This window comes from Bidens hawaiensis, unplaced genomic scaffold (genome assembly GCF_021521415.1).
Source record: "Bidens hawaiensis isolate Kalapana, Puna unplaced genomic scaffold, B.hawaiensis_p1.1 tig00066195_1, whole genome shotgun sequence".
Classification (NCBI taxonomy): Eukaryota; Viridiplantae; Streptophyta; class Magnoliopsida; order Asterales; family Asteraceae; genus Bidens; species Bidens hawaiensis.
Window position 1 is genome coordinate 32033 of NW_027501783.1, and position 18574 is coordinate 50606.

General features: G+C 40.2%; 2 protein-coding genes across 2 annotated transcripts; one reads left to right on the forward strand and one right to left on the reverse strand.

The window, feature by feature from the left end:
- Window positions 1-6543: 6543 nt before the first annotated feature.
- Window positions 6544-7728, reverse strand: LOC143604681 (peptide methionine sulfoxide reductase B5-like). Its single transcript, XM_077081083.1, has 3 exons — window positions 7633-7728; window positions 6962-7118; window positions 6544-6879 (listed from the first exon to the last, which is right to left on the reverse strand). Exons 1-3 carry the CDS (start codon window positions 7716-7718, stop codon window positions 6715-6717), a joined length of 408 nt encoding a protein of 135 aa, XP_076937198.1. The 5' UTR covers window positions 7719-7728; the 3' UTR covers window positions 6544-6714.
- Window positions 7729-12660: 4932 nt separating this feature from the next.
- Window positions 12661-13911, forward strand: LOC143604683 (protein CIA1-like). The gene is made up of 7 exons (XM_077081085.1): window positions 12661-12861; window positions 12974-13038; window positions 13114-13179; window positions 13268-13339; window positions 13432-13494; window positions 13646-13715; window positions 13827-13911. Exons 1-7 carry the CDS (start codon window positions 12799-12801, stop codon window positions 13896-13898), a joined length of 471 nt encoding a protein of 156 aa, XP_076937200.1. The 5' UTR covers window positions 12661-12798; the 3' UTR covers window positions 13899-13911.
- Window positions 13912-18574: the final 4663 nt, after the last annotated feature.

An 18574-nucleotide genomic window follows, 5' to 3' on the forward strand; every position in this document is an offset into this window, starting at 1 on the left:
TCTCACCTTGCAAGTTTATATTTAACAAGCCTTCTGATGTTAAGCACCTAGATTAAGCACAATGTAGTATATCTATATTAGTATAAACTCATAATCATAAAGATAATCATGAGACATGAAACATTACATGATGGCACAATATCTTACCTTGTTAAAGTAGAGCTTTTGATTCGTGTATAAGTTCCTTTCGATCGGAAAGGTACCGTTACAACTACTCGGGTATAATATCAACCTTATATAAAAGAAAACAAGAGAGAATTTATGATTTGGGACGAGTTTGTGAAGTCTAGAATGCATCCCTATTTATACTTGAAATTGGACATCTTCGCGTCATGCGAAGTAGATGTAGGGTTGCCGAGTCAGCCCTAGCTATGCCACACGACAGGACACGTGTTAGGAAACGTGTCACCGTTGCATGACTTCCACGTCGCGTCGCGTGAAGAACATCTTCGCGTCGCGCGAAGGAACAAAAATACTAAGGCGGGCAGCGGCGATGCAAGCGTGCGAAGTGCAAAGTACGCCATCAAAGCGCCACATTGCACCCATCGCACTTCGCCCGAGCCCGTGCGCGTGCGCACCCGACGCTAGGACTACTGGGTGTGATTTGGCACACAAGAATATTATCATGTGAGCTCTCTTCCTTATAAAGAGCTTACAAGTTTTGTAATATAGAGATGTGGGATAAGAATTAGGAATCCTATTTATACCATGGTAGAAGCCTTCCATTTTCTTTCCTCCATCAATGTGGGGTGGAATTTTTCTTTCTTTACATTCTTCATTCTTCCTTTGTTTTATTTCTTCTCTTTTTCTTCTAATTTCTTCACCTCTTCTTTTAATTATTTTATTTCTTTTTGGATTGTTTTATGGTTTGTTATAATTGTTTCTTTGGTGGACCTTTTTCAACCTGAGCGGGTTGTTTGCGGACCCCTTGTCATACATTTTTCAACAAGTGTTCCAGTTTTCCTGATTTAATTGCTGATTTAGTTTCATTTCTTAAACTCACATATCCGTTCATATGATGACCAATGTCATTATGGAATAAGCAATGTTTGCTCAGATTCAGGTGAGCCCCGCGGATCATAGGCTGAGGATTCTTCAATGTTCTCAGTCGTCAATATTGCTGACAGGGTTTTCTTCAAAGGAGTCCACTTGCGGCTATCTTGTCCATGGCCGTGATGTTTGTTCTTTTGTCCAATTAGAGTTCTTGCATCTTGTTGTTTGGAAGGTTCTGCGGGTGGTTGAATGCACGACTAGATAGAACCTCGTTCTTCTTTATTGGGTCAGGAATTTTTAAATTCTGTTTTCACAGGTTGTTTAGGACTATCCCTTCCCAATATTTTTTCTATAGTCGCGAACACCTTTGCAGTAGACATTATGCATCCCAAGATTCGACATTCCGTTTCGCCTTGTCAAACATCGGATTAAGTCCTTGCTCCGAACATTCTGCCTAAAATCCCCAGCAGCATGTCCTCACTGATCCCGCCAATATTTAAACTTTCATTATTGAATCTGGTAATGAAATTTTCCACCGACTCGGCGTCCCGCCAGACAACATTCAAGATTTCAGAGGGATCTCACTTGTGTTTCTTTTTCTGGCTAAAGTGTTGTGAAAACTTAGCCACTAGATCATTCCAGCTCTGAATCTGACCATCAGGTAACTTTTCAAACCATTCTCGGGCAGCTCCTGTCAAAGTAAGAACGAACATATGACACCGGTATGGAAGAGTCCATCCGCTAACTCCTCCAACTGTAGTGAAATTAAGCAGGTGGTCGCTAGGATCAGTCATGCCATTGTACTTCCCCAAATTACTTGGAATTTTGACATTTGTCAGGAAGGGGGCAGTATCAATCCGCGGAATGAATTTGGACTTTTCTGCAAACGCTACGGGTCGGTAAGATTTAGTAAAATCTTCTTCCGCGTCACTGTAGTATTCAGTGTGGTTGACCATCATCTGCGAGCGGCTAGTTTCTTCCCTACCATAGGTACGGCTATCGTCACTTGGTAACCATCATGATCATTATGATAAGGAGCGTCACGGTACCTGCGGAAAGCATGACTCTAATCTTACACGATTCTGCGGAGCATGTTCCGCTCCACCGGACGACCTCTGTCATGACTTCCCCATTTTCGATAATCACCAGAATGCTCAAAAGTATCTACACTAGGGCCTAACTGACACCGACACACCGTTGATGGAAGAGGAGATGAAGGCAGTGATTCTTCATATGTTAACATTCGCGCCTGTATTTTCCCGTTCCTCAACATTCATTCATACGTCTCGTTCAGTCGTTGTTGTTCCTGTCTGAACCATTCCTCTGGAGTCTGTGTTGTTCTTCCAGATCTGGGCTGCTGTCGATGAACCAGTGTCTCATCACCCATGAATATGGAAAATCACCAGATCTATCTTCCAGCACGAGTGTTCCGACAAGGTTCCGTCGTCACTCGACCAGTATCTTCGAGAACCGGATCTCCAGAAGAAGCAGTTCATCTCCCCCTCGACAGAGTATCCACTAGAACTTGTTGAATCTGACTCATCTTAACCGAAAACAATGAAAACAAACTGATTTAGAGAAAAAAATACGGATGGCGCCAATGAAGAAACACAAATCTAATCCAGTAGGGATCAGATCTATATTTCCACCAAGTATGGGTTACGAAATGAATCTAACATGAGACTGAATCAGATCTTCAACTAAATCCCTGCTGACTCCTGCAAAATAGACCACACCATGAGTCTCGTTACATGAATGACAAGATGGGGGTCTTCTCATAACCACCCTCCGGCGTGAGAATAAGTACAATTCTGTAGAGAGAGAAAGCACTAAAAGTGATTGATGTCTTCTATGAATGGTGAATGAATACCTTATGATGATGATGATGATGATGATGAAGGTATTTATAGCAGGGGATGGAGGGAATGTGATGGTGTGGTTGTCCTTTTCCAAAAGATTTTTTTTCTACCTAAATGGACACGTGTTACGCTTTGATTGGAGGTGACAACTGGCTATGTGCATGGTGGTTACCAGGTGTCCAGCTGTCTCTCTCTAATTGGTTATATCACCTCATGCTCTCCGTTAAAGAGGTAACCGTCATTGTAAGGGAATATTTTAGTGATCTTTTAGAAGGATATTGTTACAATCGTTCTCCCTTACTAACTAAGAACTCTTTATTGTTTCTTCCTCGTGCGGAGTTTTTTTATGGTCTGTGGGTATCTTCAATGGATACTGTTGATGACCTGCGGGCATCTTTCTTGGATTTGCGGGTCGATTTATTGCCCTACCTCTATATGTACTTTCCTTTGTAGGTCGATGGCTCGAGTGTTGCTATGGAGTATATTTACTTGTTTAGGAGTCTATTAGATGGGTTTGTAAGTTGTTTAAAAAAAACTAGTGATAGTGATAATTGTATCAAATTTAAGCACGTAACCATTAGTGTTACAATGAAGTAATGAACTGAACTATAAAAGAAGTTCGATACATAAGCATATTATGAATAGACAAGTTATCATAATAAAATTACTAAGTAACCAACTGCCATAGTTCAAAGCACATATTCAAAAGTCAAGGATACACGTAAATTGAAACGACAAAAAATCACTGCTAGTAACAGTTTAATATTCCATTATTCCAATAGCACCTCCTTTTCCTTTGCTTCGATCACGTCCATACATACATTTTGTATTCTCCTATGCTTCTCACTTGCTAAGTTGCTCCACCGCGTCTTCTCCCTCACCCCTCACTTTCTCCATCCTGTCTCTCCTTTCACCTCGTCTTCGTTATAACCTCACTCAACGTAGCCGGTTTATGTCATTTGTGGGTTCGCGGTGGAGATGAAGTAGGGGTAGGATTCTATATTTGTTTTGTTTATGGCTATAGTTTTTATTTGCAGTGTGTTAAATGGAGGTGGTGAGGGGTTTAACTAAGATGATGGTGGATGGATTTAATTTGTAGCGGGTTAATGTGTCATGTTTGAATAGAAATTTTACGTTCTCCATCGTTATCTAGGGAGTAGATTTCTCTGTGTTCATTGGGCTTCATTTCATATCTAGTCTTGACATATATATAGCAATGATAATTGTGAAGATGTTGTGACGGTGATTGCTAGCGAGGTAGAAGTGGTGTTGGTTACTAGTGGCCGGTGGATAATGGTAGTGGACGGTGAATTTGGATGGTGAACGGTGATGATGCATGAATGTTGGTTTCGGTAGACAGTGAAGATGATATGGTTGAGTGTGGCTGACGGCGGTGATTTTATACATCCAAGACTATACTGCAAGAACTGTAGGCATACGTTTGTCGAGAAAACACCATACGGTAACTCCTTTGTTCTACGTCGAGCATATTCGAATATGCTTAAGGAGGCGCTCTATGTGGGCATGCGGTAGTCGCCAAAATTTTGTGGCACGTTTAGTACTTAAACTTCTTTAAAGAATTGTACATATTTAGCAAAGCTAATGCGGGTACTGCGTATGCTTTCAGGTAAACTGAAATAGAGGTGATCCAAGTCCCGGGTTGGTAAGTCAAACTCGCTTATCTGAGAAAACCGTACTAAATACATAACTCACAGTTTCAATCATTGTATGATGAAGTCAATCAGTAGTACACTTTTGTATAAATGTAAATCATGAAGTCAACTTGACATGGGTTGTCAATTGCCATAAATTGTTATGATTTGCAACTAACTTGTACAGGTCAATGATAGATTGATATCATGTATACCAATTTGGGAAAATATTATTGGTATAAGGTTCAAAAATTGGTACTATAAATTGGTATAAGGTTTAAAATTTTTTAAGTATATTGCATACTTAAACTTAAACTTTAAGCTTTTGATATTGGGTGAGTGTTCGATTTGAGATTTGATCAAGAAAATATAGATAAGCAATTACATAACTGTTTTCCTACATAATATGTATTATAATCAGGCATGCTAATAGTTTATGAACAAATCTATGAGCAAATTGCGCGACTATCTGTTATTTAAGCCGAAGTTCATGTGATGAAACATGACAAGGAGTTGGACAATTTGGTGGCAGCTAGAATATATTGGTATATTAATTGTGTTGACAGTTTCACCTCACGGGTAAAATTATGAACAAATAGTTTGGTTGTGGTTTTCAAGTGATCATATCCGTGTGAACAAACATTATCGTACAAAAAGAGAAAACTGAATTTATTTTGCGTGCTAAGATAATTAACTTGAATCCTTAATAACTACATAATAATCTATTAAAGCATAATAATTCCATTTATATTCTGGATTCTTAAACGATAACCTCACAATCCTACAACCCCTTCTTTGCTCAACAAGTGGCATGGTCTCGTTCTTGGCTTTGCATGTTGATTTTTTCTAAAGTACACAGAGTTGTCGCTCAACAATAGACTTATAGACTTAATATCAGATGAACTGTATCTCTACAATCTTGCACATTCCAATACCTTTTTCTTGATTAATTCATGAGATTTAAAAGATTTACCTTTCTTGACTCGATTGATTCCCGCTGAAAGAAAATTCATGTTATACACATCACACATGTTGCCTTTAAATGTCCCTTCCCAACCCCCTTTTCAAACACTCTAGTCCGTATACGACATTAACTAGCTTGAAATTGTCGATCTATAATAGAATCATCATCATCTATAATAGAATCATCATTGTAATTAATTAAAAGTTGGCAAAATTACACATGATTACATGTAGCAACTCACTCTAATGTCCATTTATCGAAAGGACAACACATTTGGCAAACCTTAAACGTAAAGGATGGTTTGCTGGTGTAATTAATGAAGATTAAAAATGAAATGTGCAATTTCCTATATATTCAAAGGAGTAAAAGTATAATTTTGTCTAATTTTAACCAACTACAATGATGATTCTTTTATAGAATGATTATTCGAACTAGTTAATGCCAAATCTAGGCCAGAGTATATGAAATAGATGGTTGATAAAGGACATTTAAAGGTAACATATGTCTACTGCATAATTCTTCTTTCAAATGAGGTCAATCGAGTCAACACGGATTAAATCTTTTGAGTCTCAAAAGTTACTCAAAATCAAGGTACTGGAATGTGCAAAGTTATAGAAATACAATTCATCTGATATAAGTCACATAGCGACCAATCAGGTCATGGTCCTGGTCTGACCTTCAACTAATGATATTTGTTCAAGCACTGATAATATATATAAGACTAAAATACACATATGCTAACTGCCTTAAAGGGTGAGGAAACTTGACCAGTCAAAAAATCGAGCTCGGATAATGTAAGTCGACAAATTCACGAAGTTTAGACTTTATAAAAGTGTTTCATAAATTGTCGAACACATATTCCATTAAAAATATTGATATCCATTTATGTGTTCGACGATTTTATTGATACTCTTCGATAGAAATGTTTTGAAAAATTATGGAACAGAAGTAAATATACTAATATTTGCTAAACTATTTAGATTCCTATATGCCAAACTTAAAAAGTGTGTATTTGGAGCACAACAGGTGAAGTATTTAAGTCATATCACCCATTCTAGAGTCCAACTCATCACTATGATACCACTAATCATATAATATTAATCCAAACTGACCCGATTTTACAGATAAAGGTTTAATTAGCACACAATTTAATAAGCCATAGAAGTTTTCATCATACAAAAGCTCAAAGCAATTCAAAGGCTAGAAAGTATTACTTGTTCTCTCACATCAATGCGGATTATAAATATCAAAGAGAGCCTGAAGAGCCTTCAGGAGTAAACTTGATGGAAATACTGTTAACACAATGCCTTTCATCCGTCGGTGTCTTAAACCCCTCGCCTTTAAACACATGGCCCAAGTGCCCTCCACAAGCCGTGCAAGTTATTTCAGTCCTCCTTCCATCCGGATCGGGCTGCAAACCAACAGCATTCTAACTTATTATTCCAAACTCAAAAAAAGGAGTATCGAAACCTTGAAAGAGTATTGAATCTCACAGTGCGGGTGATTGTTCCAGGAAGCCCCTCATAGAAAGCGGGCCAACCGCATCCTGAGTTGAATTTGGTGGTTGATTTGTAGAGTGGTGTTCCGCAACCAGCACAAGTGTATATCCCATCAGCAAAAAACTTATCATATTCACCGGTGCCTTTTGGCCTGCAATATAATCCTAAATAAATCCATATCAGCATCAACTCCTGAGAACTCATCACCAAATAGTAGGGGTGTAAACGAGCCAAGCCGAGCCCGAGCTTGGCTCTTTCCGACTTATGAGTTATGAGAGCTCGAGCTCAAGCTTAGCTCAATTATTTATTTATTATTTTTTAATCAAATATATATGTTGTTAATTATATTTCAATATTTAGAGAAAAACATCAAACGAGCTTAAGCTTGGTTTGAGCTCAAATTTGGAGTGTGAAATTAATACATAGAGGTTCAAAAGAGGTCAAACTTAAAATTACACGAGGCTAGTTAAGGCCTGGTTAAGGCTTCCCACACAATTAGGCTCAAGCTACAACCCTACGATATAGCAATTAAAGAAGCCCTAAACAGACTTTTTGGGAGTCAAATTACGCTTGCAATAAGTAATCAAGGATGCACATACATACAAACAGTCAAATTGTTTGGTACAGGATTGATTGGATTGGATAAAGTGACGTGATGTACTTACTCAGTTCCTTTGTTCCGAAGGATGCGGAATTGTTCAGGAGAGAGAACTGCACGCCATTCTTCCTCTGATTTGACGATGGAAGTCATTGAAATCGATTTCAGACGACCACTTTTGATGGCTTATTTATTGGAGAGATGATATGAGATTGGATATAAAGAGACAGACAAGACAAGACAAGCCAAGCCAAGCCAATCAGATGGTTCCAAGATGAACCTGGACGCACACATGCTTCACTTTTGACTTTCTGCATTTTCGGTTGTTTACTTTGTTACCTTTTTCTACTTTTCATTCTACCCCCCAATTTAAGGGTAACTTCGATGAAAATTACAATTTTATTGTTTTTATTATTTTTTTTCCAATTGCAACTTTCATTAGATGCGAAACTAGCAAATGTGTCGTGTGTAAGGTAAGGGTGGCAAAACAAACCTAATTAGGTTGTTTTGGGTCATTTTGGATAACTTTTAAAATTCAGATGGATCAGGATGGATCAAAACAATTTTGCAATAAGGTTAGGATGGGTTGAGAAAATGCTAGTGACACTTGGTTATAGGTTAGAATGAGTTTGTTTATGGGTTAGAATGGACTAAAACAAGCATTATCCAATTTTATTTCAAACAAAACCCACGGAACCGAATAAAAATCGAGAAATCAAAACCGAAATCATTGAAACCCAACATACACCGAAACCGACCGAAATGAAAAAAAGCAAAATCGAAGCGAAAAAAATGAAAAAACCAAACCTGAACCAAGACAAAACCGAGGTTTTTTTTAATGAACGAGGAAGACGGGGGGAAACATTTTAGTTATTTTACTTTTTGCGTTTTTTTATTTATATTTTGAGTTATTATTTTTTTATTAATTTTTTTGAATATTTTTTTGAGAGGTTTTTGAAACCCTTTGTATTTTAACCTTTACTTAGCTCAAGATGGGTTAACTTTACCTATCTTGACCCATACCCATCCTAAATCGAATAAAACCGAGAAATCAAAACCGAACAAAACCCGAAAACATTGAACCGAGACGAAACTAAACAATACCGAAACGAAAAAAAAAAAACAAAAATTAACCGAAAAAACCGAACCTGAACCGAGACAAAACCAAGTTTTTTTTTTATATGAACGAGGACGGCGGGGGAGACATTTTAGTTATTTTAGTTTTTGCATTTTTTATTTATATTTTGAGTTATTAATTTTATTAAATTTTTTGAATATTTTTTTGAGGGGTTTTTTAAACCCTTTGCATTTTAACCTTTACTTAGGTCAAGATGGATTAACTTTACCCATCTTGACCCATACTCATCCTAACCCTCTATTTTAAAAATCCATCATGACCCAAACTCATTCTAACCCATCACCCAAATCCAACCCAACCCACTCATATTGCCACCTCTAGTCGTTCATATAACTTATATATGATGCCATGCATTATTATTTTACTTCATGCGTGATTATTGTACTTTATGTGTGATTTTTGTTCATATTTACAATTACCGCATGGATTAATATACATTAAGGAGACTTCGCTCGATATAAGTGATTATTGTACACTATTCTCACCCTATATAATGAACAACTAGTTTTATAAACGACTAAAAAACTGAACTTTTTAGATTTTGTCTTAACTTCTCAACTTTCATTTTAATTTTGTGCTAATGGCAAATTGACGAAACAATGGTCCCATTCCTCCACCAATTGAAGATCTCATCCCTTCACCAGGTGAAGATCCAATCCCCTCGTCAGAATAGGAGTTTGCCCTGTGAGACAAAGTATTACCTAAAGAAGAGTGTGTGTCGCGTAATTTATAGGGCGGCCGATGAATATGTCAATGAAGATAATTGGTGGTACCAAGACCCATGGGAAGACGAGCACAATCCGGATTCAGATTACTCGTTTGAATCAATTTTAATGATTAATTATGTTTATCTTTTAAGTTTTGTTTTAATTAATTATTATGTTTAGTTATATCAAACATAAATAAAAACTAATTAATTTATTAAAAACATAACCATAAACTTACAAGATGATTAAACAAATTGTCTTACAGTAAACCAGCAATTAACATTTGTGAACTATTGATCGTAGTGCAACTAATAGTTGGCGAGCGTGGAATTCACAATTTCTTCTTTAGCCCACTCATCAGGTAGATCCGTCATAATGTGTCCGTAGAACGTGCTAAACCTTGCACATCTATAGCCAATCACCCTCCATTTTGCCAATGTCTGATCAACGACTCGGTGCCTTTCCCGACCCATACGGGTATGAAAATTTTCACTAACGTTTAGACAAAAACCTAACATTGTGACCGACATTAATGGTCTTGACACACGCCATCGAAACCACACCTTCCTCCTTAGCCGTTCACAATCACGTCTCTAGTTTGGTACATGATGGTTAATGTTGTTGTTTCCGTCCGTCAGGTTGTTTGGATTCATGGTTAAAATAGAGAGAACGATAAAAAGAAAATGATGTATTATTACACGTTTAAATATAGGTATTTATATAGAAGATGGTATTTAACTTGAAAACATAAACAAGATTAAGAGGCTTTTTGTTTGTGTCTGAATGGGGCCATTCAGACACTTTTTGCTGAACAGGTCAGCTAAATAGGTGTTTGGTTCGCAAAAAAAAGTTGCTGAATGGGACCATTAAGGTCTGAATGGTCCAGCTTTATTTTTTAGATGAATGAAAAAGATGCTTTGTTTCCCACTTTTACCCCAAATCACATGAGAAACCAAATCCTCTCCAAACCCTAACCTCTCCTTCCAGCCACCACCACAGTCGATCGGCGCCTCCACCACCGCTTCTCCCAGCCACCACCACCGCTTCTCCTGGCTCCAACCACCGTCATTCCCAACCCGACCACCGCCGCTCCGTTCTTACGAGGTAAATCGATCTTGTGCTCTTGTATTTGCATCCATGTTTATAAATAACTGAACAATTTGTGCTCTTGTATTTGCATCCATGTTTCAATTCAGGAATAGATGTAATAGAAAAAAATAAAAATATGTGGACTACATGGGATTTGAAATGGAATACTTGAATATGAAAATATTTGATTTGAAATGGAATACTTGAATATGAAAATATGTGATTTGAAATGAAAATTTGGATGATTTGACTATAGAATTCATATGAACATGATTTTGTGGAAACTCATTTGCTTTTATTGTTCAAAGAAATGGTTAGGATTAATTGGAAACAAAAAGGTGTGGAAAAAACTTTTCTTGAAGCATGTATTCACGAGTTAACCGTTAATGGGCATGAGGGAGGTAACCTTAAAACATTGTCATGGAATAATATTTCGGCAAAATTAAAAATGCAACATAACTTCATGGTGGAACAAAAACAAATGAGGAACCGTTATGACTATATAAAAGGAAGATTTTCAGCTTGGAGAAAGCTTAAAAACAAAACAAACAATATTTATAATGCCATGACAAACATGTTTAATTTGTCGGAAGAAGAGTGACAACTAGAGATGAAGGTATTTTTTAAACGATAATATCTTCTCTCTGAATAGTAGTTCTTAATATATTTCAAGAATCTTATAGAATTTTATATTATTTTTTTTCAAACAGTCTAACAAGTATGTAGAAGCCTTAAGAACCGTGTCACTTGCTTACCCCGAACTATGTACTCAATTGTTTGAGGGTGTGGTTACTTCTTAATCCGCTAGCTTGTGAGCCATGGGTGAAAAACGTAGGAGCGAAATACGGATTATTTTGAATGTTTTTTGTTTAAGGTTATGTTATGAACTTTTTGGATGTTTGTTTGTTGAAGGTTTTTTTTAAATGTTTGTTTGTTAAAGATTATGTTATGAATTCTCTTTATTTTAATTATCCGTCATTCAGTATAGTCATTCAGATTTTTGATCAAACAAATACATTTCATTCAGTACATAATTCTGCAGAGGGGTAAAGAAGTAATTCTGCACAGTCATTCAGATGTTTAACCAAACAGCTCTTATTGGTTCAGATGTGTAACTGGTTCAGATTATCTTACCCATTCAGACAGCTTAATGGTTCAGACTTATTGATTCAGATGTTGCTAAACAGCCCCTAAGCGGTAGCATTAATGTTTTATAAGGGTCAAAAACGGTCTATCACGAGCCAATTCAAAACCCACAAAGTGACAAAAGTAACCCGGAAGGGGTACTCAGAAAGGGCATGGGCCCGTGAGGACGGTGACCATGCGAGTTGCTGAAAGTTAAAAAGGGTAAAATCAATAGAAACAAACAAATTGAGGTTTGAAAGTGTGTAAGGAAGGACCCACACTCCTTCGCTTGAAGGTCACAGTGATAAGAGTATGGGGCCTCGCTTCTTGTAGCGGCGATAAAACTGTTCGAATCTGGCAGCAATCTTTCACTGCTTGCCTTACTCTCTTCCTAAATTAATAGACTCTCAATAGCATAGCATGGTGCTAAAAGGGAAAGATAAAACATCAAATCCTTTTTATTTGATTTGCCTAACCGAAAATACGGTGTGTTGGTATTTTTCTAACATTCATATTCACATGTTCATTTTACATATTAGTTGCTCACCACGTAACACTCATGCATATTTATGTTTTGTAGTTTATGATGTTGCTTAAATCTATAGAATAAGATTAATTAGATATTAAAATGTATTATATACCTTCAATGAACAAACATTAGCTAGCATAAACGAGCACATAAACGAACTTCCTGCCGAACAGTTCGGTTCCTTTTCAGCCCTGATTATGGCATATGTTATCCTTATCAATAAGATTAATAAAGCTTTGAATTATGTTTAGGCAGTATTAGAAGATAGACATGATCGGACGGTTAGATCTTGTGCTTGGTCACCATCTGCTAAACAACTGGCAACTGCAAGTTTTGATGCCACCACTGCTATTTGGGAATCAATCAATCAATCAATCATGCCCAGTAAAATCCCACCAACAGCAAAGCTATAAGTAGGGTCTGGGGAGGGTGGGATGTAGGCACACCGTACCTCTATCCAAAGGAATAGAGAGGTGGCTTCCAGAGAGACCCTCGGCTCTGGAAGTTAAGAGTGTGTCATGGGACACATCTGGTTCACTGCTTGCAACTTGCAGCCGAGACAAATGTGTTTGGTTATGGGAAGTTTTACCCGGAAAAGAGTTTGATTGTGTTTCTGTGCTGACTGGGCACACACAAGATGTCAAAATGGTCCAGTGGCATCCAACTGTTGATGTTTTGTTCTCTTGCAGCTATGATAACACTATTAAGGTAATGCATTTTGTCTTCTAGCCTTGTGTTTGAACTTGATTTCGACCCATTTACTTGTCAAACGGGTCAAAGTTGGTTCGACAGTTAAAACACATTCACGTTGCATTTTCAGGTTTGGGCTGAGGATGGTGATAGTGATGATTGGCAGTGTGTGCAGACTTTAAGCGAGTCAAACAGGTGACGATTTATAACAAATGCTTAAAGTTGTTTCATCATGTTGGAATCTAATAAAAAATATCACAATGATTTCAGTGGGCACACGTCAACAGTATGGGCATTATCTTTTAATGTCACTGGAGATAAAATGGTTACTTGCAGGTATGGTAGTTAAATGCAATGTAGCATCAGTAATCCAGTTGCTTATAAACTAGTTTAACAGCTCAATAATTGCGGATTATATTTGCAGTGATGATCTCACCATTAAGGTGTGGGGAGTGGATTTTACAAGATTACAATCAGGTGATATCAATGCATCTTGGTGAGTACATATTGTTTGATGTATACACTTATAAAAGGGTAATTATTCAGATTGCACGCTATATGATGTATTACGTTTTTTGTTTTTGGCAGGTGCCACCTTTGCACTATGTCTGGTTATCATGATCGAACCATTTTCTCAGTCCATTGGTCAACGTAGTTTTTAAATACTTTTCATTTTTTTCCCCAAAAGTCATTTGAAAAAGTTCTTTTGTTTTGTATGTCTTGAAAAATAAGTATGAGAATCAAATCGTAACATACCAAGCAGATATTATATTCTTGATTTCTTGTACTGCTCATGCGACAGGGAAGGAATAATAGCTACTGGAGCAGCTGATGATGCTATACGTTTATTTGTCGAATCTGAAGATCTTTCGGTAGGCATTTCATACATACCTTTTCAGCTCTTTTTTTTTTTTTTTTTTACAGATAATTCATTATTTTGACTGGTAATAATAATATCACAATCTACTTTTAAACTTATACAGGTTGATGAACCTTCATATAAGTTGCTTCTTAAGAAAGAAAAGGCGCATGCGATGGACATAAACTCAGTGTAGTGGAGCCCTACGGTACTTCTTGTCATATGATTGCAAATGAGTTGCAAGTATTAATTTAGTAATCATATGCGTTGAAGAGGTAGGTCCCAGCAGAGCCCAGTTGGACCCGCAAGCCACCTTGAAGAGGGACGTCTGCGCAAGAACCAACTGGTTCCGCAGGACCAACCATGCTCAGAGATGAAGACCTTACGCGCAGCACGCCAGCTGTTCCCGCAGGAAAAGCCTCCCAATAGTGAAGTACCCCGCCTGTTCCCGCAGCTGCGGATACAAGCCATCAAGGAAGGCTACCCGCACTAATAGCAAGGCTACACGCACAAGGCACTAACTCTCAATAATTCAGTAATGTCACCTGAAGAAGGAATGAGCAAGGCGGGAATACTCCCGCCCAAATGAGCCAGTCCGTACGCTTCTGGAAGATCTTTTGTACTATACGTGCCAAGGTATGGACAAAATAGACAAATCTGACCAAAGCAGCCCATGAACCAATCACAGGGTGACAGCTCACCGACAACAGTACGAGGAGGAGCACGCTCTAGTACAAAACGTCACTATCAGCCGCTGCCTACTCAACAACCCTTGTCGTGGCACGTACATAGCCTGCAGTTGGTGGAAAAGGAATAGTACACAGCCGGCGGAAAAGGAATAGTACACAGCCGGCCATGTCACTATCAGCCGCTGCCTACCCACCAGCCACCAGCATGGCACGTGCGTAGCCCACAGTTGGTAGAAAAGGAATATTATACAGCTGGCTGTACCTGCTTGGAAACCTACCTTCGGCTATAAATACTCCAACACCTTGGAACGGTATGATCATCTTATCTTCTCTAGCTATTTCTCTTAATATACACTTATATTCAGAGCAATCTAGTCTGATTCTCACGCCGGAGGGTGGTCACAAGGAGGAACCCCCCCCCCCTTCTCAGTGACGAGCTCACGGTGTTTGTTTTGCAAGTCATCTGAAGAATAACCATCTTGCCGGACCTAACCCTCGTGGGAAACATCTACTTAACCCCCAGATTATCCGTAATCTGCCCGGGGTCGCCTAGTGTTTCTTCATTGGCGCCATCCGTGCATAAAAGCTAGAACTAATTCTTTTCAGTTTTTTTTCAAAACTTCTGGAAAGATGGTTAAGGTTACTCCGGTACCAAGGCCAGCGAGTGACCAAGAAACTCCGGTAACCACAACCCCAGCTACTGGGGGGAACACCGGAGAGTACACAATTTTTACGAACACTACCCCGGTTACCCAAGCCGGGGCAAGTGCAGTAAACAATACTTCACTGGGATTCACCGATACCTAGATGGAGAGACAGCAGACGAGGCTCCCCCGCCAAACACTTGATCAAGTTAAAGCATTGGCGGAAGCACGCCAGAAGGAATTCCAAGCTGAGTTGGATGAACGCTTACGTTCACTCCAACAGGCTGACGAATTTAGAAGCACTCGACAACAGCTCAACATGAGCGATGAGTGCGAGTACTTGGACGATGATCGGGAGGAGTCCGACAGTGACGCAAACCCTCGTCATAGGGCGAAATGGAAGCGAAAAGAAACGGACTTCCAACCGAGAAGGAATTTTGGAGAAACCTTCAAACCAAGGAACGCGGGGGGAAACCCACGTGACTTCTCCAAAACCTTTAGACCAACTGTTGCAAATGCGGGAACGTCCAAGTTTGCAAGGGACATTGCGGAAGCAATCGCCCCGAAGAGTGCCAAACAGATGTCCAACATCGGCACTTATGATGGTATATCCGACCCAGACGATCACTTGAACAGATTCATAGCGGGGGCAACCGTCAGCAACTGGACGGAACCCACGTGGTGTTATATGTTCCAGATGACGCTGGTTGGAGCGGCCAGGGCGTGGTTTGATCGTTTACCGGTCCACCACATCTATGATTGGGCGGATTTCCAACACAAGTTCATCCAGCACTTCAGTCAACAGAGGAAATATACTGAGGAGCAGTGGACGATCCTCAACTGCGTTAGAGAGGAGGATGAATCTTTACTAGACTTCATCGCTCGCTTCAACTCGAAGAAGCTGAGTCTGAGCACCATAAGCGAAGATCTTGTTCGCGCCGCTTTCATCCAGGGCGCCGAATACCCAGAGCTTATCCGCACATTGACGGGTAAAGACGGCATGCCATCCACATGGGATGCCATCATAAAGGCGGCCAAGCGCTTTGCCGAAACGGAGAAGCAACAGGGTAAAGATCTTCCCCAGAATACACACCTCTACACGCAGATGACTAGAGAAAACAACGTTAGGACCGCCCGGCAAAAAAACAAAAAGAGGAAGCTAGGTATTTGGCAGTCAAGGGTAAACTTTGACACCTCATCCAGCTCTCGCCCTCTAGTAGGCGGAAGGGATAACACGCACCCATCAAGCCGAAAACCCCGGTGGACGCCACTCACCAAAAGCGTCACGGAGATATTTGCCACCGAAAAACTCCCATGGCCAAAAGCTCCAATGATCCGGCAGCGACCAAATGCGGATCAGAGCTAGTCCTGTGACTTCCACGGGACAAAGGGCCACACCACTGAGGAGTATACATCCTTGAAGGATAATGTTGAAACATTTGTCAAGGATGGGAGACTTACACACCTTGTGGCATCAATCAAGAATGGAGGGAGGAATGATAACCGATACAAAGGCAACGGACGAAAGCCCGTTGACATCAGCATCCACATGGTTCATAGTAACATCAGAGGAAGAAAAAGACGAACGACAGAACCATGCGCGTGGAAGGAAGCTGAGGTGCGCTTCCCGCGAGTGCCAGGAGGACCCAGCAAAGAAGGCCCTATCGTCATCAAAAGCCAGCTCGGGCACTACATCACTTCCCGCACTCTTGCTGACAACGGCGCCTCGTCAACGGTTATGTACAGGCAGTTCTTCGACAAGCTAGACGAAGAAGACAAGGAACGCCTGGAAACGGTCTACGCCTCGATGGAAGGGTTCGACGGCAGCACAAACACCCCCCTGGGTATCCTATCTTTCCCCGTCATTCTCACGGACGGGAAACACTCCCGCACAGAAGACGTGGACTTTGTCGTGATGAGGAAGCCACACCACACATACGACATTCTCTTCGGGAGAGACGGGATGGCAAGATTCAATGCCGTGGTATCTTCAGTCCACGGCATGATGGGATGGCCAACAGCTGAGGGTGTAGCGATGATCACCGGTATTCCCCAGGTATGCATCGCATCTATCTCATCTAAACCCAAACCAAAGATGGTTAAACCAACCATCACTGAACCAGAAAAATGGACCCTCAATGGCAAATACTCTGACCAGGCTGTTACCATTGGCCCAACAATCACTGATCCTACGCGCACCTTACTCAAACGCTTACTACAGAAAAACGCTGACATCTTCGCGTGGACACCAGCTGACATGACTGGTGTACCTCGAAGTAAGGCAGAGCATAAGCTCAAGTGTGACCCGGCTTTTACGCCAGTCATACAAAAGCGCAGAGTAATGGGGGCGGAACAAGCTAACGCGTGTAGAACCCAAGTCAAGGAACTCCTTGACGCGGGCATCGTACGCGTTAGCAGATATCAAACATGGGTTGCAAATCCCGTCATGGTACCGAAATCTAACAAACAATGGCGCATGTGCAAAGCATGCCCCAAAGATTGTTACCCGTTACCCGAAATTGACCTCAAGGTAGATTCATTAGCACTGTTTCGCCTAAAATGCTTCCTTGATGCGTATAAGGGGTACCATCAAATCCACATGGCCATTGACGATCAGGACAAAACCGCATTTCGGACGCCCGATGGCACATTTTGTTATCAAATGATGCCATTCGGACTTAAGAATGCCGGGTCCACATACCAACGCCTGATGGACAAAGAGTTTCATGCCCAAATTGGGAGGAACTTGGAAGTCTACATGGATGACTTGGTCATCAAAAGCCATGATGTGACACCCGGTAAATTCCCAATCCCTTAAACCAAGTAATCAACCTAAATATTAGGTAATTATGTTATGTGCGCCTTGCGCGAGCGCGCCATATTAGAAACAGCGCGTGCATTTGTTATGTGCGCCCTGCGCAAGCGCGCCATGTTAATCAGTGCGTGCATTTGTTATGTGCGCCCTGCGCGAGCGCGCCATGTTAAGAACCAGCGTGGGCATATGTTATATGCGCCATGCGCGAATGTTTTTGGCTTTATGTTTTCATGTACCTTAACGTTATGTTGTCTAATGGGTTGACCATCCCGCATGATGCTAAGGCGGGTGCATCCTAAATCGTTTATGCGCGTGCGGAAGAGAACTAACCTCCCCGCATGGCGGGAACATTGAGAGCTAGTTTGTCTGAAGCTCCAAGATGGAATTGACTTCAACATAACTGATCACTATGTTGAAATACCAAGACCACCTGGAGAATCTACAAATGAAACTCAATGTCCCTAACTGCGAGAAGGTTACGTGCCTACCCGCAGCAAAGAAATGTCCTTCACGCAGAAAGCTATGCGCATAAAGTGATACGCACAGAACACTCAGTCTATTCTCCAGACGTAAGGAGATTACTCCCGCCCAAAAGGAAACAGTAGCGTGTTTCAGAGATTTTCCACTTTTTACTGTACACTGACAAAAGTACCTGAAAAAGCACACTGTAACATGAAAAGTCAACTGTCAGCCACCCTATTCTCACCAACCCCAGACCTGCATG